Raw genomic sequence first — 21,312 nt, forward strand, 5'->3', positions numbered from 1 at the left:
ATGTTACTTAAAATCAAATGTGTGTGCGTGAATGTGCATGTTTCTTAAAGGGGCAGTAACATACTGTTGATTTTGGTTAACTTCCACATTTCTTGACCGATTTCAAACAGCTTGGATGAAATTGAAAATGCATGCTATCCCTTTCCTGATTAAAATACAAACAAACAAACAGTGAGTTTATGAGTGAAAAATTGGCAGGATGATCCTTTTTTTAAATACACATTCTTAGGTTAACAACTTTAATATTTAAGTAGCCCTTATGTATAATATATATATATGTGTGTGGGGGGGGGGGTGTGTGTGTGTGTGTGTGTGTGTGTGTGTGTGTGTATGTATGTATGTATGTATAATTTTTTATCCTAAAAAACAGGTAAAACCCTGCTATTTATCTCTTCCCTTTAGTAGGGCAGCATGGCTTTTTTTTCTCAATGTAACCTATTGTTCCCTACAAATACCACAACATTAATTTAATAGGCACATGCACTTCAGGACTCTGCAATGATTTATACTTGTGAGTTAGGGGGCATTTGGCGCGTCAGCTCCACTCCTTTTCTTTAATATTACCTTTTCTGCGCCACTCGTTTTCTTTTCTGCTATCTGACTTTACTTTTGACAAGACCGGACAAGTGTGTATTGCTTAAAATAAAAAAATAAAAAAAGAGAGCAATGATGATGACATGTCAAATCGGTAAAATTACCAAATGAACAATACTGAACTCTATTAAAAAAAAAAAAAGAACACAAAGGATTCAATGCTCGAGCCGAGGTCACATTCAACCAACCAAGTCATTAAGAAGAAAATCTTTATTTTTAGAATTGAACGCGATTGGCAAGTATGAGTATCTTGTATTGACACATCAATAACCACATGATGATCATTAAGATTAATGCAGGTGTGTTGTATTCACAAACAGTAACAGGTTATTCAGGTGGGCAAGGTGGTGGTCCTGGTGGGTCGTTTCAGAGCAACTGGTGTTGGCCAGGTAGGTCCTGGTGGAGGCCAAAGTGGTGGTCCAGGTTAAATGTTTTTATCAGACAGATGGTCTGGGTGGTTGTCCAGGTTGGCAGGGTTCTAGTCCAGGTGGGTTGTTTTCATCCAGAATAACCGGTGATGCCAGATATTGTTCTGGTGCTGTGTTGAAGGCAAGTTGGCAATTTGGTGTCCAGGTGGGCAATTTTCATCTGCAGTAACAGGGGGTAAAGGTGGCCCTGGTTGTTAAATTGATTGATCAACAAATTCATATTCAGACGTTGTGTCTGATGGTGGCCCAGGTGGATCAGATGGACCAGATGGACCATGATATGGACCAGATGGACCATGATATGGACCATATGGACCATGATATGGACCATATGGACCGTAATATGGACCATATGGTCCATATGGATTTGGTTGCGGTGGCCAATATGGACAAAGTGGTGGTGCCCCGGGTGGCCCGGGTGGTCCTGGTGGCCCAGGTGGTCCTGATTGACCACTTCCTGATGTATCATTGAGTCCAGGTGGTCCAGGTGGTCCAGGTGGTCCAGGTGGTCCAGGTTCACCATTAGTTCCATTTGTTCCATCTGTGCCATTATAGCCAGGTGGACCTTGTGGCCCAGGTGGTCCTGTGGAACCATTTTGTCCTGGATGACCGTCAGTTCCATTTTGTCCTGGTGCACCGTTTGTTCCATTTGTTCCTGGTGGTCCTGGTGGTCCTTGTGGTCCTGGTGGTCCTGGTGGTCCTGGTGGTCCTGGTGGTCTCGGTAGTCCTGGTGGCCCAGATGGTGGATCAGATGGCGGACCAGATTCCGGATCAGATGGCGGATCAGATTCCGAACTAGATGGTAGACCAGATGGTGGCTCATTTTCATCTGGAGTAACAGCTTGTCTCCTTATTCTAGGAGAGATACAGCTGGCTCCTGCGATAAAGAGGTAATGTCTGTATTACATGGTGGCCTTTCACTTAATCTTTGTTACTTGGTAGTTGAGAGTTTGTTGACTTACCAACCAGGAGGAAGGCAACAGTAAACACCTTGAGAATGATCATCGTGGCTGATAATGTCCTGAAAGGTAGTAAAAGGGAAAGGTAAATGTACATCTAGAGCAAGTCCATCAGGCGCACATGATGGGCTGCTTGGATAGTGACAGGTTGTCGAGGCTCTGGTTCAATGTTTGCCACAACTGTCATGAGGAAGAGGGCTGACAGCTCTCTGCCAATCTTAATTAATGTCAGCGCTGTCAGACGAAATTTTCATATCAACCAAAACCACTACTTTTCAGCAAATACATTTTTGTGTTTAATTGCTAAATAATTGTTTATTTATTATAATGTCATTGATTCACAAGGTTATCTTATAATATACTAGAAGGTAAGTGCATATTACACCAACTTTTAAATATTTGCATTGGCTGTATGTGTGCTTCAGGGTTGACTTTAAGGTATTTTTTAAGTGTCTTAATAGTTTGGGACCTTTATATCTTTCCCTGCATCCACTGCCATGTCTTTTTATGTGTTATGTACAGCACCTTGTGATTGTTGTGAAGGTGCTATGTAAATAAAATTGAGGATGTTTAAATTGCTGTCCCTGTCAACTTCTTCTGACTTTCAGTACACAGTACACATGACTTCAGTATACACTTTCCATGGCCAAACCCAGAAAACAGGTTAGCGGACTTCCAGTGTATGCCATGATGATAAACATGATGAATATGACATATGAGATATGGTCATCTCTGGGCGCGCTCAAAGACATCCTATGTAAATCAAAAGACGATGTAGATGTTTCAAGTTACTACAGGTTACCTGCCTCGGGGCTCTGCCAGGTACCTGATTCAGAAGGAAGTCTGGAGCTATCAATTTTTTTTGTACTTCACTATTTATGCTCACGTCTGGGTGATGAAAAGCGGCTCTCGTGTCAGTCTCCACTATATCATATGTTTCTTGTCTATTGGAACATTTCCATCATTATGATAATAGAGGAATGATTATGTTGTGCAAGTTATGTTCTTGACATTATTTTAAAAAATCGGGAAATTCAGACAAATTATCTTGGAAGTGAAATTCTGCAACTCCTGTAAGATGATCCACATAAGACAAAATTTCAAGAAACTTTGTTACTGTGCCTTTTTTAAATCTGCAGTGCACAAACTTTTCAACTTCATTCGACAAGCTTCCCAAAAGTGCATGAAGGAATGTCCACTTTGACCTGAGTCCAAATGCATATACAGTATTTCACTTGAATCTACAAAGTGCAAGACCAAATACTACTGACATGGATGCTGTCTTCCCTGAAAACACTTCAAGATGGAGAAGGTACTCACCACGCTCAATCAAGTTTGGTCTTGAAGTCGCTCTCGGCTCCTCTGCTGCCTTACAGCTGTTAACAGAGGTCTTATATCCCTTGTCCAACCGCAGTTAAGGTGGAGTACTTGTTAAGGTGAGGCATTTAATTGATTTCGCTTTCGTTTTCAAACAATAAATCAGTGAATGGCTTTTATTAGGCGAGTCTTGTCAAACTGCATTTTTTTGTTTCCATACTGTAGTTTAACGGGGAATGGAGTCACTTTGAAGTGAATAGAGAACACAACTTCTGGAATGTTATGTGGTTGTATTTGCAGTCCTTACATGTTTTCAAACGGCCTGCATTATAGAAACATGTTTACTTCTCTTATTTTTTTTTACCTACCTAACAACAAGGAGCTATATAATGAAGGCCTATCGACACACCGGTATGTCTCCTAAGTTATGAAGTACCAATCACTATGACATGGCATGTTTGTTGAAATAATCACGTGTTGAACACAAATGTATTCAATTTCACAAAAGTCTTCGAAATAATTTAAATATGCAGCTGGAAAGAAAACACAGCACCTTTTACATATTTTGGTACGTTACAGCAGTGGTTCTCAAACTTTTTTCAATAATGTATTCCCTGTGAAAAAAAAAATTCAGCTAAGTCCCCCGTCACCAGTGTGAAGCATATTTGGATAGGGGGATTGGGTGGGGTTGGGGACGTGGCCTAAACCGGAAGTGGGTGTGCCCCCCCCCCCCCCCCCCCGAAAAAAAACGGAAAATGGACGAGACCTAAACCAAAAGTGGCCGTTGTTTGGTCGGAAATAAGTGGGACTTACATGATTCGGAAGAAATTTTCAATTTCACTCTTAAAATAAATGGTAAAATAAAGTGTGACATTGATATGGATGATCAAAAGTTGCTACAATTTTTGTTGATTTGAAAACTATTGCCAAAACAGCCTAATTGAGATTTAAATCAGTGCTTTTGATTACGAAAGTAAGAAATATTTTTCAAACAAGTTTCAACTCAGAAAATGTTTGCATAAATAAATATTTACTGAACAGTCTGAGAATTGAGATTCTGTGTTTTTTCATCACAATAATAAAGAAACTATTTAAGAACAAGTTTTTTATAAACTCAGAAAAAAAACATTTGAAAATAATTTGTAATACTGCTGAATACAGCACATGCAGTAGGAAATAAATAGCTGTTCTATTTCAATAGTTTTTTTATTAAAATGTTTTTGTGTTTTACTACCAAACGTTCTTAATTAGAGAGAGAGAGAGAGACTTTGTATTTCATGGTTTACAAGTGCTCAATGTGCCCCGGCCAGCACGCACAGTTAAGCCGGTGATACGAGGTTCCCCGCGGGCACCGACATCCGCTAGTTCTGCGCTTGGAGGAACGGAGGTTTGACAGCCCCAGCGGCGAGGGGACTTGCGCCCCGCTCTCGATCGCTGCAGCGACGCTCAGAACAAGACAGGTGCGTTACAACTTCCAAGTGTCAATGATTTGCGTGTCATGCAATTCACATTTGTTTTTCCCCCTGAATTTCCGAAACAGCTTGAATGAAATTGAAAATGCACTCTAATATCACTTTCCTGATTAAAAAACAAACAAACAAACAATGAGTTTATGAGTGAAAAATGGGCCATCCTGGCAAGATGGTCCTTATTTTAAATACACATTTTAAGGTTAACAACTGTTAAGGCGAGCAGGTCGCGGAAATGGCTCTTGTAGTGCAAATAAACGACGCCTTCAAAGGTGCTTCTTTAGCCTCTTCTCAGGGCATTTTTATTTCTGCTCAACAACTCGAGGCGGCACGGTGAAACAGCAGCCGTGGCCAAGAGTACAACACGCAACTCACAACCGAAGAAGTAAAACTGAAATAGGCAGACAGCGCTCCACTTCTTGAAATAAATCAAATAAAAGCCTCATTTTTGCACAGGGAGTAAGAGCGTAACTGCGTAACACCCCCACTCGCTGTTAGCTCATTGGGTAAAATTTAACATTTTCAATAAATCCCATTTCCATTAAGACACTTTTACATGCCAAACATTTTCTGAGCAAAACATTTTAACTTTTGTTTTGTAGCTGGTTTTGTCAAAGCATCAGCAATCATCCCATCTGTAGGACAATATTCCAAAATGACCTTTCCAGTGGTTACAGTGCTTCTGATGAAATTATGTTTCAAATCAATATGCTTGCATCGTTGTCTTTGAACAGGATTCTTTGTAAGTCCTATTGCACCTTGGTTGTCTTCATACACTTTTGATTTTGTGTATTCATAACCGTCTAAACCTTTTAGTAGCTGTTTTATGTACAGGCACTCCTGTATAGCCGAAGCTAAAGCTATGTACACTGCTTCACAGGTGGAGAGTGCTACTGTCTTTTGTTTTCTAGTTTTCCAAGAAATAAGTGAACTTGCTTCATATAGGCTGACACAGTATCCTCACGTGCTACGTCTGTCTGTGTCGTTTGATGCCCAACTTGCATCACAGTAAATCTTTAGACCGAGTTTTTCTGTTGTGTCCTTGTTAAAGCATTGTCCAAGTTTAGTTGTACCTTTAAGATATCTAAACACATGCTTCACTGTCTTCCAATGTTCTATGTTTGGTTCACTAAAATGTTGAGAGAGTTTACTGACAACAAAGTTAATGTCAGGTCTAGTGCATGTGGAAAGTGTTAAGTTATTAACATTGTTTTTCAGTTTCAATTTATATTTTAGCCGTTTTGGATTTAGTTAACTCAGTATGGCTCAATGAATAGAATTGTATTCTTATCTGTGTTACTTTCATGAGAAGGGCAACGGGTTCATACATTCATTCGCTATCTCTAAATGGGAGGGCCGGTCTCTGCTGGTCGGAAGGGAGTCAGGCTTATTATTATTGTATTTTTTCTAATCTGATTCATACCCATGGGAACAGATTCTCTTGTTTTTACTGAGTTGTAAACAATGTATTGTGGGCTGATGGGAGGAGACTTTTTCGTATTCTCCCACTTTTGAATAAGTATTGATGCCCCACGTTGGACGAGACAGACAACCTGATAGAACACGGCTTCAGTGTCATCAGCCTTTTGTCTTCAGAAGCTTCTGATAATTATTTACCTTTGCAAAGGGACTTCTTCACCAGGATCTCACCATTCAGTTAATTGAACACGCAAAGAGTACAATACTTAATATTGTCTACTCTAACAAAAGGTAGATCAAACTCCCCACTGCCTCTCTGTACCGTCTAGGTTTCAACTTTTCTGCATCTTCTGTATGATCCAATTTTGGTTCAAAAGGTGTTTCTCTCGGTTTACATTTTTGCATTTCTAACCTTTCCAATATCTTTTCCACATATCTCTCTTTTGACATTTTGACTTGCCAATTTGTTTAATCAAAATCTATTCCCAAGAAATGTTTTAGTCTTCCTAAATCTTTCATTTTGAACCTCTGTGTTAACATTCTTTTCACATCAAGCATTGCTTTGTCATTGTTAGCAGCTAGAATAAGGGCATCTACCCATACAATGAGGATTACTTTTTGACAATCTTTCTCCCCAGTGTACACACAATGATCTGCAGCATTTTGCACAAAATCATTTTTATACAAGTATGAGTATAACACAGCATTCCAGTTTCTGCCTGATTGCTTGAGTCCATACAGAGATTTGTTTAATCTACATACACATTTCTCACCTGTTTTTGATTTTTTTTCTCATAACCTTCTGGTTGCTCTCGGGAAATCTCACAACCAATGGGTGCGTGTAGATATGCCGTTTTAACGTCCATCTGATGTAAGATCAGGTCCTCGTGCGCTGCCTTTTGCATGAGAACTCTGACGCTTGTCATGTCAGCTGCGGGTGAGAATGTCTCTTCGTAGTCCGTTCCAGCCCGCTGGTTGTATCCCTTAGCAACAAATCTTGCCTTGTACCTGTTTGATCCGTCTGTCTCCATTTTAACTGCATAGACCATTCTCTCTCCTAATGCTTGTTTACCTTGTGGTCGATGAGTTAGTTGAAATTTCTCGTTTTCCTCCAGTGAATGCATTTTTTCTTTCATGGCACTTTTTCAGTGTTTTGACTTGATGTTACTGCTTCTTGATAGGTTTTCGGTACGTCACACACTGCTCGGTAACAGAAATCGATACAAGTTTGTAGTTTGTCCATTGTATCCTCCTCTGTCTCAAAGTCTTGTAAGTAAGCTGGTTTCTGTTTTGCTCTTGGTGGATCCCTTCTAATCACACTTTCAACATTGCCATCTACTTGATCAGTCTCAATCTTTTCATTTGACACATCCGGTATGATTTCTGCAATATTCTCAGGTTGATTTTCTTCCTTCTCTCTTGCCACAGAACATCCATCATCGTGACATAGAGGTTTTTACAATCCTTCTGTTCGAGTTCCAGCCAACAGTTATCTGACTTCTATATTTACTCTTTATTGCAACATCAATTAAGCGATGATTTCCACCACCCTGACTGCCTGGTGGAAGGCACTAGAAATGACAAAAGCCCAAGTGGAGCCCTGCGGGCTTTCTCCCCTATGGCATAACCCCGACTTCCAACTTAACAACCAATCGTTTTATTTGGGTGTGTGGGAGCAGAAAGGAATGACACATCTCCACCATCTCTTCTCAGATAATATGTTTATATCATATACATCCTTGCTCCAAAAATATAAAATAAAAAACTGAAGTTAAAAGTATGATAAAGAAACAAATTCCAACACTTCGGGATACATTCCAACCGCCTCTTTTAGCTAAAGATATTACCAAGCTTTCTTCGACGACAAAAAAACTCTCAAAAATATATAAGTTACTTTTGTATACTGATAAAATGTCTTTACCCATCTCGAAATTGGAGACGGACTTGTCTATAGCTCCGGAATGTGACTTTTGGATTCAAGTTTGTGAAAACGTATTTAAAATGACAAAACACACAAATTTACAACTTATCCAATATAAAATGATTCATAGAACATACATTTCTAAATATATGATGAAGAAAATGGGACTCTCAGACTCCGACATTTGTCTCCAGTGTTTCCAAAACACTACAGTCACTTATTTTCATGCTCTATGGTTATGCACTCCGGTTATGTGTTTCTGGACTAAAAGTCTTAGAAAAACTTTCCGCTGTCTTGGACTGTAGGATACCTTTATGTCCAAATGTGTGTTTGCTAGGTGACCTAACAACAACCGATTTACCACGTAAATAATTCCAATCTACACTTGTAGCCCTTACTATCGCGAAAAAAACAATTTGTGTTAACTGGAAAAATAAACAAACTCTGAATATCGACCAATGGTCTAACCTCCTCATAAAGGACATTTTAATGGAAAAAATATCTGCCTCAAATAAAAACCAAATATCAAAATTTATAGAAACATGGTCTACGTATATAGAATATTTTAATCTAAATCTGGTTATTTAATTTCTGCCTGTTAGCGAGAGCCACAGCAGCGTTATAACTTGCATTGATGTTTCTGTATTAGGCAATTTGTAACTAATGGTTGTGTTTTTATAGTCAGGAACCCAGTTGCTGCCAGCAGGATCAAACAGACTACATCAAACGACATCTTACAGTCACCAACTCCTCAAGATTCACTTCCAATGGTCCCTAAGGGTCAATATTCTAACTCTATAAGTGCTGTCCCCCCTGGCTGAGCGTGGGCGGCTCTGCCCCTCTGTTGGCTGCTGGGTGGCGGCTGCGTCTTGGCCGTTCCCTGGGTCTCTTGGGGGGTGCTGCGTTGCGGTGCTCTCCCTGGTGTCCGGGGCCTGTTGGCCTCCGGGGTGCCCCGTGGCTCCCTCTCCCCTCCCCCTTTGTCCCCCTTGCTGCCTCTCCCCACCCATCCTCCGCCTCCATGTCCCTTCTCCCTCGTTACTCTTCCTCCTCCTCCTCCTCTCCCCATCTCTTTGCGGCCCTGCCGCCGCCCCTTGTCCTTCTTGTCGTCTCCTTCCCCCGTTAAAAATGTTAAAAAAATAACATTTGAATAAAAAAAGAGAGAGAGAGCAATAATGATGACATGTCGAATCGGTAAAACTACAGAATGAACAATACTGAGCTCTCAAGAGAGAGAGAAATAAAGGAAAGGTAAATGTACATCTAGAGCAAGTCCATCAGGCGCACATGATGGGCTGCTTGGATAGTGACAGGTTGTCGAGGCTCTGGTTCAATGTTTGCCACAACTGTCATGAGGAAGAGGGCTGACAGCTCTCTGCCAATCTTAATTAATGTCAGCGCTGTCAGACGAAATTTTCATATCAACCAAAACCACTACTTTTCAGCAAATACATTTTTGTGTTTAATTGCTAAATAATTGTTCATTTATTATACTGTCATTGATTCACAAGGAACAAACATGGCACCAGCACCAACTATGCACTTCAAAGTTCACGGTTATATTATACCATACTAGAAGGTAAGTGCATACTACACCAACTTTAAAGTCTTTGCATTGGCTGTATGTGTGTTTCAGGTTTGACTTTAAGGTTTTTTTTAAGTGTCTTAATAGTTTGGGACCTTTATATCTTTCCCTGCATCCACTGCCCTGTCTTTTTATGTTTTATCTACAGCACCTTGTGATTGTTGTGAAAGTGCTTTGTAAATAAAATTGAGGATGTTTAAATTGCTGCTCCTGTCAACTTCTTCTGCCTTTCAGTCCGCTTTGTGCATCACTTTCCATGGCCAAATCCAGAAAACAGGTTAGCGGACTTCCAGTGTATGCCATGATGATAAACATGATGAACATGACGAACATGACATATGAGATATGGCCATCTCTGGGAGCGCTCAAAGACATAGACTTGTCAAACTGCATTTTTTTGTTTCCATACTGTAATTGATCAGTGAATTGAGTCACAACAGGCCACAACTTCTGGAATGTTTTGTGGTTGTATTTGCAGTCCTTACATGTTTTCAAACGGCCTGCATTATAGAAACATGTTTACGCCTCTTTTTTTTTTTTACCCACCTAGCAACAAGGAGCTGGGTGGAGTATATAATGAAGGCCTATCGACACACCGGTATGTCTCCTAAGTTATGAAGTACCAATCACTATGACATGGCATGTTTGTTGAAATAATCACGTGTTGAACACAAATGTATTCAATTTCACAAAATTATTCTATATTATTTAAATATGCAGCTGGAAAGAAAACACAACACCTTTTACATATGTTGGTATGTTACAGCAGTGGTTCTCAAACTTTTTTCAATAATATAGCCCCTGTGAAATATAAAATATAAAAATGAAAGCTAGTGAGAGAGGAGCGCTGGAGCGTCTGACACGGATAATAAGGAACTAAATCCTAAAAAGTTATGTTCGTGTACGGAATTTTTTTTTTAATCTGTACCGGATACTCGTGTTGGACGGATATCTGGCTCATCCCTGCCTAATTGCTACTCCCATTGCTTCTTGGCTGTCTTGTGGATGCTACAAACTTGTCTTAAAACGTATTTCAAAATAAAAATCCTAAATTGTTTTGTTTTTTTCATCATCGGACAAACTTATCCGTCAATAACCCATTTCACAGAGGGTTTCTTTTCCCCACTTTCCCTTGGGGCTGCCCATACCTTAATGGCATTTCTGTCACACTGAGCAGTGCAGACTGAAGGGGACACAAACGCCAACATGCATTACCGCGGTTGGACGGCAGGGTCCAAATCTCTACCTTCGGCCAAATTCATACCTTATATTGAATACTGTATAGTGGATACCATCTCTACCGTGCACCTTTACTAACCGCATTCAGATCACTCTTTTACAGTTTTTCACATTTCTTGAAACTGAGATTACATTTTAAAAATACCATGGATAAATCCCCAAACCACCTTGCAATTGGTGTCAACCGAATGGCATTTCTCATTGCTTTCATCAAATTGCCAATGTCTTAGGATATGTCTCAATTGCCTCAGTGGATCTGTGCAAATGGTTGTGTACATTTAGCCTACAGTTTGCACAATGTGCCCGCATTTAACACATTTTCCAAATGAAAACATCTTGCTGACCGAACTGGATTAGTGTCACACCGCGGTGAGGTTGTCTTGTCATTTTCCTGTTTTATTTTGAAAATTCTGACTCCTCCCGTTTCAGGTCACTTGCCCTTCCTCGTGTGGTGTCAGTGTCAACCCTGATTCCTGATTGTGTCCACCTGTTTCCCATTACCCTCATGTGTTAAATGGTCTGCGTCTCCCCTGTCTTGTGCCTAAGTGTTTTCGTCAGAGCCACTAAAGCCAGTTACCCTGTCCCTTGAGAGAACTTTGGTTTGTAACTTTGAATAGCCACAGTATTGTTTTAGTTAAGGAGTGATTTTGTTTTGATTGTAGTTTAGACTTCCTCCCGTTTGGAGCGCCTTTAGTTTAACCTTGAATAGCTTTTGTTTTTTCCCTCTCAATGAGGAGCTTTTGTTTTGTTTAATAAAAGCTGCTTTAGCCTCAACCTCTATCTCTGCGTCTGGGTTCTAAAACTACCGCGTTGTGTCAATTAGTTGTTTTTCAGTCTAATGGCTATCCTCTCCAAAACATGTCAACAGTTCTTTTACACTCTTCTAAGTGTAAACATTACTCTAAAACTGAGTCTATTTGGTCCCACTCTAAATAGAGTAAAATTTACTTGACAGAATTTACTGCGCAGTGAAAGTGTTACAGTAGTTGGTTCTTCATTTATGCTGTGCGCTAGATATAATTTTAGTTATTAGTTTTTTATAAATATACATAATTCGATTTACACTTTCTTTTGTTGCACTCTAATGTGTAAGTAACTTTGAAAGAATAAAAGTGTTGCAATTTCCTTGACTGTGAGTGGAGTATGTCACACGGCAAACTTTGAAAACTGCTCTTGTAAAATTGTTTTTTCCTCTCTGTTTAATATATAATTATATTTTGTTAGTGGCACCTCTGTTGTTGTGACAAAACATCTAATGATTTTGACTTGCAGTGCTCACAGAATGCCAAAGGGACGATGCATTGTGGGGGCACTGGCTACTTGTATGACATAGAAATTAGATTTTCACACATACACTGCAAAAAAGACTGTAGAAATTTTAAGAAAAAAATATAGTAAAATAAGAAACCTATTACTTCAAATAAGCAAAATTATCTGCCAACAGAACAAGAACATTTTACTTAAATTTACCTGTAAGATTTTGAAAAATAAGAAAACAATACTAGGCCCATATTAACCACTGCAGTCTTGATTGAAAATAGTATTTTCAGACTAAAAACAAAGAATGTCGACTTTTTTCAAGCTGTAATAAATAGAACTATTTTCTTAAAATACATGAGTCTTATTTTTTACGTGTGGATAACTTAGTCTGAGTGTCAATCAGGGAGGTAACAGATTTTCTTTGTCATGACCTAGCCAGGAATTTAACCCACAACCTTCAAGTCTGAGGGTAGCCACTCTGCCACTAGACCACTGAGCTGGTACTGAAAGAAGGGAAAATGAGCTTAGTAAATATAACGAAAGGAACCATATTGCACGTGTCTCTTTTCATACTTGTATTTTTTTTCATTTATCTTATTACTAGATTATGCAAAATCTTAATAAGAAATAATTTTCATAAGAAAACTCATGAAAACCCCAGTTCAGGGCCTTTGATGTTGGTTAGTTGCCATCTTAAAATGTGGGAAATGCTTGTTTTAATCGTCACAGTACTTAAAATTGGCTGTTAACACTCAATGACAAGACTGCTTGATCAAATAAGATAATCAAGTAATAAGTATCTTAAAATAAGCACAATGATCTTGCCTGACAATTTCATTTGAAGTAAAAATAACTTGTCAAATCAAAATAAGCAAATTTAGGTTAAATTTAAGAAATTATATCTTACTTAAGATTTTAGTTTTTGCAGTGTGGTTAAGCTGTTTTGGGAGAGATATGAGCTTTTGCAGATGATCCACGGTGTTGTGCAAAAAACATCCAAGCTATTTTTGGCAAAAGCACTAATTGAATGCAGATGTGCCAAAGCAATTGAGAAGGATCTTTGCAGTTGTGACAGTACCGACTCTTTGTTTGGGAAATGAACTTGGAGTGAAGCATGTGTGACCAGTTTTGGGATAGATATGTGCTTTGCTAATGAACTGATAGGTTGTGCACAAATGTAAATCTGTTTGGCCAAATGAGCTTTCAGTTTTGAAAATGTCATCTCAATTTAAAGAAAGGTGCCAAACCTAAAGAGGAAAACTGTAAGTAGGCCTGCATGGTTGTATCTGTGTGCTAATGCGAGTTTAGGCTAGCCTGCAGCTGCATCCCTTTGTTGGCCTCTGGGAGTTAGCATGTTTCTCTCGTCATCTCTGTGCCTTTTGTCTTTATCTGAATTGATGAATTGCTTTTTTTAATCTTCATTCTGGGTAACCCCCGCCCCCGTTCATTTTTGTTGATGTCCTACTCACACTTTGTCTTTTAATAGGATTAAAAGGGGAATCCTATTGGACTGAGCAGAGCTCTCATTTTAGCTGTGCACAAACTTAATGTGTACCTTTTACTCCAATGATGAAACATTTCTTGGGCCTCATCTTACAGAGCATTATAAATCCTAACTCGATACATTGGGTGAAGATTTGTTTATTTCAATTTTTGAGCCTCAATATCTGTTAAATTAATCATCCAAGATCAACCACATTTCTGGAAAATGTTTAAGATGACACCAAATATACAGGCAGAAGTGATTGAAGTATTTTATCTGCAAAACTGGGAGCTCAGCCTCTCATCAAATTTGCTATTTCATTTCAACAAGCCCAAAATTTGAAGGCGAGTGAGCCCGTTTTCCACTGGGGTCGCGGGCGTGCTGGAGCTTATCCCGACTGTCTTTGGGTGTATTTAGGAATTCCGAGATGAGGGGCTTAGGGGAGAGGCCCTGGGGCCTAATCAGGAGGAAACAAGTATCAGAAGTAGAATTCTTATACCCAGGTTCTTGTAATGTTTAAAAGGTGATATTGATATTGGTCTCATTTTCTTAAAATCACAGAAATTGGCCATTTGAACAGGCGTGTAGACTTTCTATATCCATGTAAGTCACATATTGTGTTTACTGAGAGCACATCGAGACGGGCAAAGCAATCACCATACCCAGTCAAGTATGTTTTTGGAGAACGAGCTTGACTTTTCTGATGTTGTCGGTCTTGCTCTGTCTGATGTTTTCTATTTTGGCTCACACCTGCTAATGAAAGCCACAACATGCTTTGCACACCCATTGGAAAGGTCACACCATCATTAGGGTGAGGCATTTAATTGAGTTTTAATTTGTACTCACTTTGGTACAAATGGTGGTTTCTATTAGGCGGGTCTTGCCTAGCTACATTTGCTCTTTGTAATTACACGTGGTAATGAATTAATTACCACAGCCAGTGCGCGTGTTCTCATCTGGCAGGATTCCATTTTCTCAACAGCCTTGTCTTCTTGCTACGTTGACTTTTTTTCATGAGCTTGGCGGTCGTCATTGGCCTCCTGGCAATTTCCAGCCCCCATACAATGGCACAGTCAATGAGATGGCCAGGTGTGCAGCAAAAACAATCCAATTTCACATGATCGAAATGTGAAATATCCTTATTCTTGCTAATATAGTGTTGTAACACTCAAGACCACATTTTGAAAATCTTGGGCTTCTCTCATATTTGACTCCCAAAAGTCTTTCTGTCTCAGACTGGCCACTTGGTCAGACTCTGATTTCCTTCAAGACCGGTTAAGACCAGCAGTGATATGCTATTCTTCACCTTGTTTAATTAAAGTTAAAGTTCCACTGATTGTCACACGCATGAAATTTGTTTTCCTTATTTGACCCATCCCGAGGGAGCGGTGAGCAGCAGGGGTGCCACTCTCAGTCATTTGGTGATCTAACCCCTCAATGCCCTATCAAGCAGGGAGCCAATTGGTTCCATTTTTAATAGTTTTTGGTATGACCCAGCCAGGGATTGAACCCATGACCGAGTAGTTCCAAGGCAGACACGCTACCACTAGGTCACTGAGCTGGTTTTAATGTGCAAGGAGAAGCACATGGCCAAATAGCAAATACACTAGATGCTTTGCTTGAGTGCAAAAAGTTTTTAGGGGCGCAAGAGTTAAATGGTTTATATTGGCATATGAGTGCATGCATATATATTAGGGGTGGAACAAAAAAAAAAAAAACGATTTAAACCAGAAAATATTTGTTTGATTTAAAAGATGTAAGTGCATCGAATCGAACTGAAGCCAGTCGTTCCACATTGAAATATATCGAGATAAGTATCGAATCATCTTTAATTGGAGAGATATATCTTAGAGGGACACGGCACTTTCATAGTACTGAGAAGTTCATTTAAATGTTTCTAAAATGGCAACAAAGAAAGACAAAGCATGGCTCGAAGGACCCCAATGATGCATACAAACTTTGGATTTTCGTTTCCCTTGCCCGGACGCGGGTCACCGGGGCCCCCCTCTGGAGCTAGGCCTGGAGGTGGGGCTCGAAGACGAGCGTCTGGTGGCCGGGCCTACACCCATGGGGCCCGGCCGGGCACAGCCCGAAAAGGCAACGTGGGTCCCCCCTCCCATGGGCTCACCACCGGTGGAAGGGGCCAAAGGGGTCGGGTGCGCAGTGAGCTGGGTGGCAGCCAAAGGCGGGGGCCTTGGCGGTCCGACCCTCGGCTACTGAAGCTAGTTCTGGGGACATGGAATGTCACCTCTCTGACAGGGAAGGAGCCCGAGCTGATGTGCGAGGCTGAGAAGTTCCGACTAGATATAGTCGGACTCACCTCCACACACGGCTTGGGTTCTGGTACCAATCCTCTCGAGAGGGGCTGGACCCTCTTCCACTCTGGAGTTGCCCACGGTGAGAGGCGCAGAGCAGGTGTGGGCATACTCATTGCCCCCCGGCTGGGCGCCTGTGCGTTGGGGTTTACCCCGGTGAACGAGAGGGTAGCCTCCCTCCGCCTACGGGTGGGGGGACGGGTCCTGACTGTTGTTTGTGCTTATGCACCGAACAACAGCTCAGAGTACCCACCCTTTCTGGAGTCCTTGGAGGGTGTGCTGGAGAGCGCTCCCCCCGGGGACTCCCTCGTTCTGCTGGGGGACTTCAACGCTCACGTGGGTAATGACAGTGAGACCTGGAGGGGCGTGATTGGGAGGAACGGCCCCCCCGATCGAAACCCGAGCGGTGTTTTGTTGTTGGACTTCTGTGCTCGTCACGGACTGACCATAACGAACACCATGTTCAAGCACAAGGGTGTCCACATGTGCACTTGGCACCAGGACACCCTAGGCCGCAGTTCGATGATCGACTTTGTAGTCGTGTCATCGGATTTGCGGCCGTATGTGTTGGACACTCGGGTTAAGAGAGGGGCGGAGCTGTCAACTGATCACCACCTGGTGGTGTGTTGGCTCCGATGGCGGGGTAAGATGCTGGTCCGACCAGGCAGGCCCAAACGTATTGTGAGGGTCTGCTGGGAACGTCTGGCAGAATCCCCTGTCAGAAAGAGTTTCAACGCCCACCTGCGGCAGAGCTTCTCCGTTGTCCCGGGAGAGGCGGGGGACGTTGAGTCCGAATGGACCATGGAACAGTGGACCAGCTCTACACCCTCGGCAGGATCCTTGAGGGTGCGTGGGAGTTCGCCCAACCAGTCCACATGTGTTTTGTGGACTTGGAGAAGGCGTTTGACCGTGTCCCTCGGGGAGTCCTGTGGGGGGTGCTTCGGGAGTATGGGGTACCGGGCCCCCTGATACGGGCTATTCGGTCCCTGTACGACCGATGTCAGAGTTTGGTCCGCATTGCCGGCAGTAAGTCGAATTCGTTTCCTGTGAGGGTCGGACTCCGTCAAGGTTGCCCTTTGTCACCGATTCTGTTCGTAATTTTTATGGACAGAATTTCTAGGCGCAGCCGGAGTGTCGAGGGGGTCCGGTTTGGTGGCCTCAACATCGCATCTCTGCTTTTTGCAGATGATGTGGTGCTGCTGGCTTCTTCAAGCCGTGATCTCCAGCTCTCACTGGAGCGGTTTGCAGCCGAGTGTGAAGCGGTTGGGATGAGGATCAGCACCTCCAAATCCGAGACCATGGTCCTCAGTCGGAAAAGGGTGGAGTGCTCTCTGCGGGTCGGGGATGAGGTCCTGCCCCAAGTGGAGGAGTTCAAGTATCTTGGGGTCTTGTTCACGAGTGAGGGTAGGTTAGAGTGGGAGATCGACAGACGGATCGGTGCAGCGTCTGCAGTGATGCGGACGCTGTATCGGTCCGTTGTGGTGAAGAAGGAGCTGAGCCGAAAGGCAAAGCTCTCGATTTACCGGTCGATCTACGTTCCTGTCCTCACCTATGGTCACGAGCTGTGGGTCGTGACCGAAAGAACGAGATCCCGGATACAAGCGGCCGAAATGAGTTTTCTCCGCAGGGTGTCCGGGCTCTCCCTTAGAGATAGGGTGAGAAGCTCGGTCATTCGGGAGGGACTCAGCGTCGAGCCGCTACTCCTCCACGTTGAGAGGAACCAGTTGAGGTGGCTGGGGCATCTGGTTCGGATGCCTCCTGGGCGCCTCCCTGGGGAGGTGTTCCGGGCATGTCCTACCGGCAGGAGGCCCCGGGGACGACCCAGGACACGCTGGAGAGACTACGTCTCACGGCTGGCTTGGGAACGCCTTGGGATCCCATCGGAGGAGCTGGCTGAAGTGGCTGAGGAGAGGGAAGTCTGGGCTTCCCTGCTAAAGCTGCTGCCCCCGCGACCCGACCCCGGATAAGCGGAATTGAAGACGGAACGGAACGGAACGGAACGGAACGGAAATGGCAACAAAGAAGTTATTATACCCTCTCGAACTGAGCCGTACCATATCGAATAGAATGGTACTCTCTCTAAATTGAATGGAATCAAATTGTTGCACTTTCAAATCGAACTGTCCTTGAATCGTTTCACCTCCTACAAATCAACTGTATCGAATCGACTTTTGTGGCACACTAATATATTCTGAACGTGCACGTATTTTACGACTGTGGCTTTTCACATGCTTGAAATATGCACATTATTTTATTTTACAATATTGCATTTTGTTTTATACATTTTATAAATAAAGCCTTTTTGTGCATTTCTGTACTAGCTCACGCAGTCAACCCCGTAATCGGCGTCTTAAACACCTTTTATTGCTGTTTTTTAGCGTGACACGAGTGTCGACATTGCTTTCATATGTGAGAGTGTTTATTGTTTGTATGTTGTTAATTTAATGTTTTAATTGTTTTTCTTTTTATCTGTCTGATTTTTATTCCATGTTGGCTACTGCAGTTTTCATGCATAATTATTTTTTTTTGAAGTGCTCTAGAAGTAGTTTAGTTGAGTATTCTGTTTACATTATTAATTTGTTTAACAGAAAGTGCATTACAGTACTGCGACAGTGGCGAGGCACCCCTACGTCACTTCCGTTGAGCGTTCAAATATGGTGTTGTTCCTGTCGACCATTGTGACACAGCTCAGCCAGATTCCACAATGGCTGACAGGAACAGCACCATGTTTGGATGCTACTTTCTTTTAAATCAGCTTTATTGAACCATAGGGTGGAGAACTGGCGGGACAGGACATCAGGCTTGGTGTTCTTAGGCCCTGGAATATACGACAAAGTGAAATGAAAACGAGCAAAAAAGAGGGCCCACCTAGCTTGTCTTGGATTAATAAGTCTCTTTGCCGTCCTCAGTAATTTCCAGATTTTTGTGGTCCGTCCACACCACGAATAGTTGTTTTGCACCCTCCAGCAGATGGTGCCATTCCTCTAGTGCCATTTTCACAGCCAGGAATTCTGTCACCGATGCCGTAATTGCGCTCTGCTGGGGAGAGTTTACGGGAGAAGAAGGCACACGGATGTACCTTAGGAAGGTGCAGGAAACCTAGACAAAGTGTGGTAATTAGGATAAAGTTCTACTCAAAGGCATGCAATAAGATGGCTGCAACTGACTGTGTGACAGTTAGAGTTGATCTGGTGCTGAAGTGAAGTCCAAGGCTGGCTTTTGTAGGCTGCTGATTGTGATTACATGCACCTGTCTCCTCCACCTCGCCCAGCAGTGTGATTTTGTCACGCACACACACACACACACACACACACACACACACAAACAGGGAACAAATGGGCAGGGCTCATGGGGAGGAAGCGGGGGCCCTGACACCATCACATTACTAAATACAGACTGAATACAGAATTGTTTTCTAGTTATTTAGCATCCAGACTTAAGTATGTAATTTCAGACGTAATTGGCAAAGCACAATTCGGTTTCTTGAAAGACAGACTCATTCACATTAACATAAGACTTGTTTTAGACGTCATTAATTATAGTGATCTAATTGATGGAAACAGTTTGATTTTTTTTCTTTGATTTTTATAAAGCATTTGATTCTGTTGAACATCCTTTTATTTTACAAACCCTTTCTCATTTTGGTTTTGGACAAAAATGTATAAGTGCCATTGGTATGCTGCATAATGATATAAATAGCAAGGTTTCTTTAGGTCATGGTACATGTAATAGATTCAATATCAAAAGAGGTATTCGCCAGAGATGTGGTAGTTCTCTCTTGTTTATAATGGTTGCAGAGATGTTATCAATTTTAATTAAAAGCAGTGCTATTGCAGGAATTGAAATAATGGGCAGACAATTAACAATAAGTCAACTAGCTGATGACACCAGCCTGTTTTTGAAAGATGAAGCCCAAATTCCCATAGCTCTGCGTACAATCATCATTTTTCAAGAGCCTCTCATCAACAACTAAATTTAAATAAATGTGAACTATTTGCCCTGAAAGAACAGCCTCTGCAATTATCATATAACATAAAAGTTAAGGGTAAATTAAATACTTGGGGATTACTATAACAAAAGACAAAAAGATTTCTGAAAAGTATATTTGTGATATCAACAAATGCAAACTTGTTTTGAATCGATGGTTGCAAAGAGAGAACTCAATTTATGAGAGAATATTGTTGACCAAGATGGATTGTCTTTCAAGATTAATATACCCAGCGTATTCCCTTTCCATACCACACAAATTGATTAAAGTAATTGAGACCATAAAATTCTATTTCATTTGGAAAAATTAATCTCATTATATAGGCAAAAATGATATGATACAAAATTACGAAGATGGAGAAGGAAACGCCATAGATTTAGATTCTATGAATGGTATATTAAAACTTAAATGGCTGAAATCGTTGCTGAACAATACTTGCTCTATTTGGCATCACATACCCAACGTGATTTTTGATCAATTGGGAGGAATTCACTTTCTCTTAAAATATGATTTTGAGTTGGATAAATTACCGGTGAAGCTTTTTGACTTCCATCAGCAAGTACTCTTGCACTGGAAACTAGTCTTCTCTTTTTACACCACACACGAGTCCAATATGGAATAATCGATATATAACCATCAATAGAAGATTTTGTTGTTGCAAAGACTGTTTTTCCAAAGGTATATGGGCCCATCTACTAAATGACAAAGGAAGTATTTTACAATATGATGTTTTTGGTGATTTTTTTTTTTTGCACAAGTTTCATGTTTTTACATGATAAGTTTCATGGATTGGATTTTTGAAACTTTTTCTTGTGAATGAAAAATGTACCCATACATAAAATGAGATTTTCAGACATTACTTCATTCTTGTTGTGCGTTCTTGAAGTGTAAGTCCAAAAGTTATATGATCTCTGGATAAAGATGGTGGGAATGAAGTAAACATGGGAGTAATCCAAAGACGTGCATCCTCGCACGAACAGACATTGTCTTCAATATTAAATCGTAATCTCAATAATTCTTTAGATGGGTAAATATTATTCATAATTTTGAAATGTGTTTCCTTGATTTGGGGGGCTATTGGGAGATTCAAAAACATTGTTCTCAGCTTGTTTACTGTGTAGTAACATCAAATTTATTATGAAGTCCGTTTTTGTTCTGTTTTTCAGGAAACATCATTTTCGTGAGGCATTGTCTTTTAAAACTGTTATTGTATTTTCGATCCAATATCGACAACCCCTGGATCAGAGGTAGGGACAGTTGGTGTTTATTTGTTGATATTTCAATATTTCTCTAGTCAGAAAGACACATTTCTGTGGGATTGCAATTAATAGTCTAATA

General features: G+C 41.3%; 1 protein-coding gene across 1 annotated transcript; it reads right to left on the minus strand.

Moving 5' to 3' along the window:
• Positions 1-878: 878 nt before the first annotated feature.
• Positions 879-3,381, minus strand: LOC147155384 (uncharacterized). Its single transcript, XM_086066689.1, has 3 exons — positions 3,302-3,381; positions 1,985-2,043; positions 879-1,899 (listed from the first exon to the last, which is right to left on the minus strand). Exons 2-3 carry the CDS (start codon positions 2,025-2,027, stop codon positions 1,217-1,219), a joined length of 726 nt encoding a protein of 241 aa, XP_085922815.1. The 5' UTR covers positions 2,028-2,043; positions 3,302-3,381; the 3' UTR covers positions 879-1,216.
• Between the last annotated feature and the right edge of the window lie 17,931 nt (positions 3,382-21,312).

Source organism: Leptonotus elevatus, chromosome 22 (genome assembly GCF_054856555.1).
Source record: "Leptonotus elevatus isolate MCC_2025b chromosome 22, RoL_Lele_1.0, whole genome shotgun sequence".
NCBI lineage: Eukaryota > Metazoa > Chordata > Actinopteri > Syngnathiformes > Syngnathidae > Leptonotus > Leptonotus elevatus.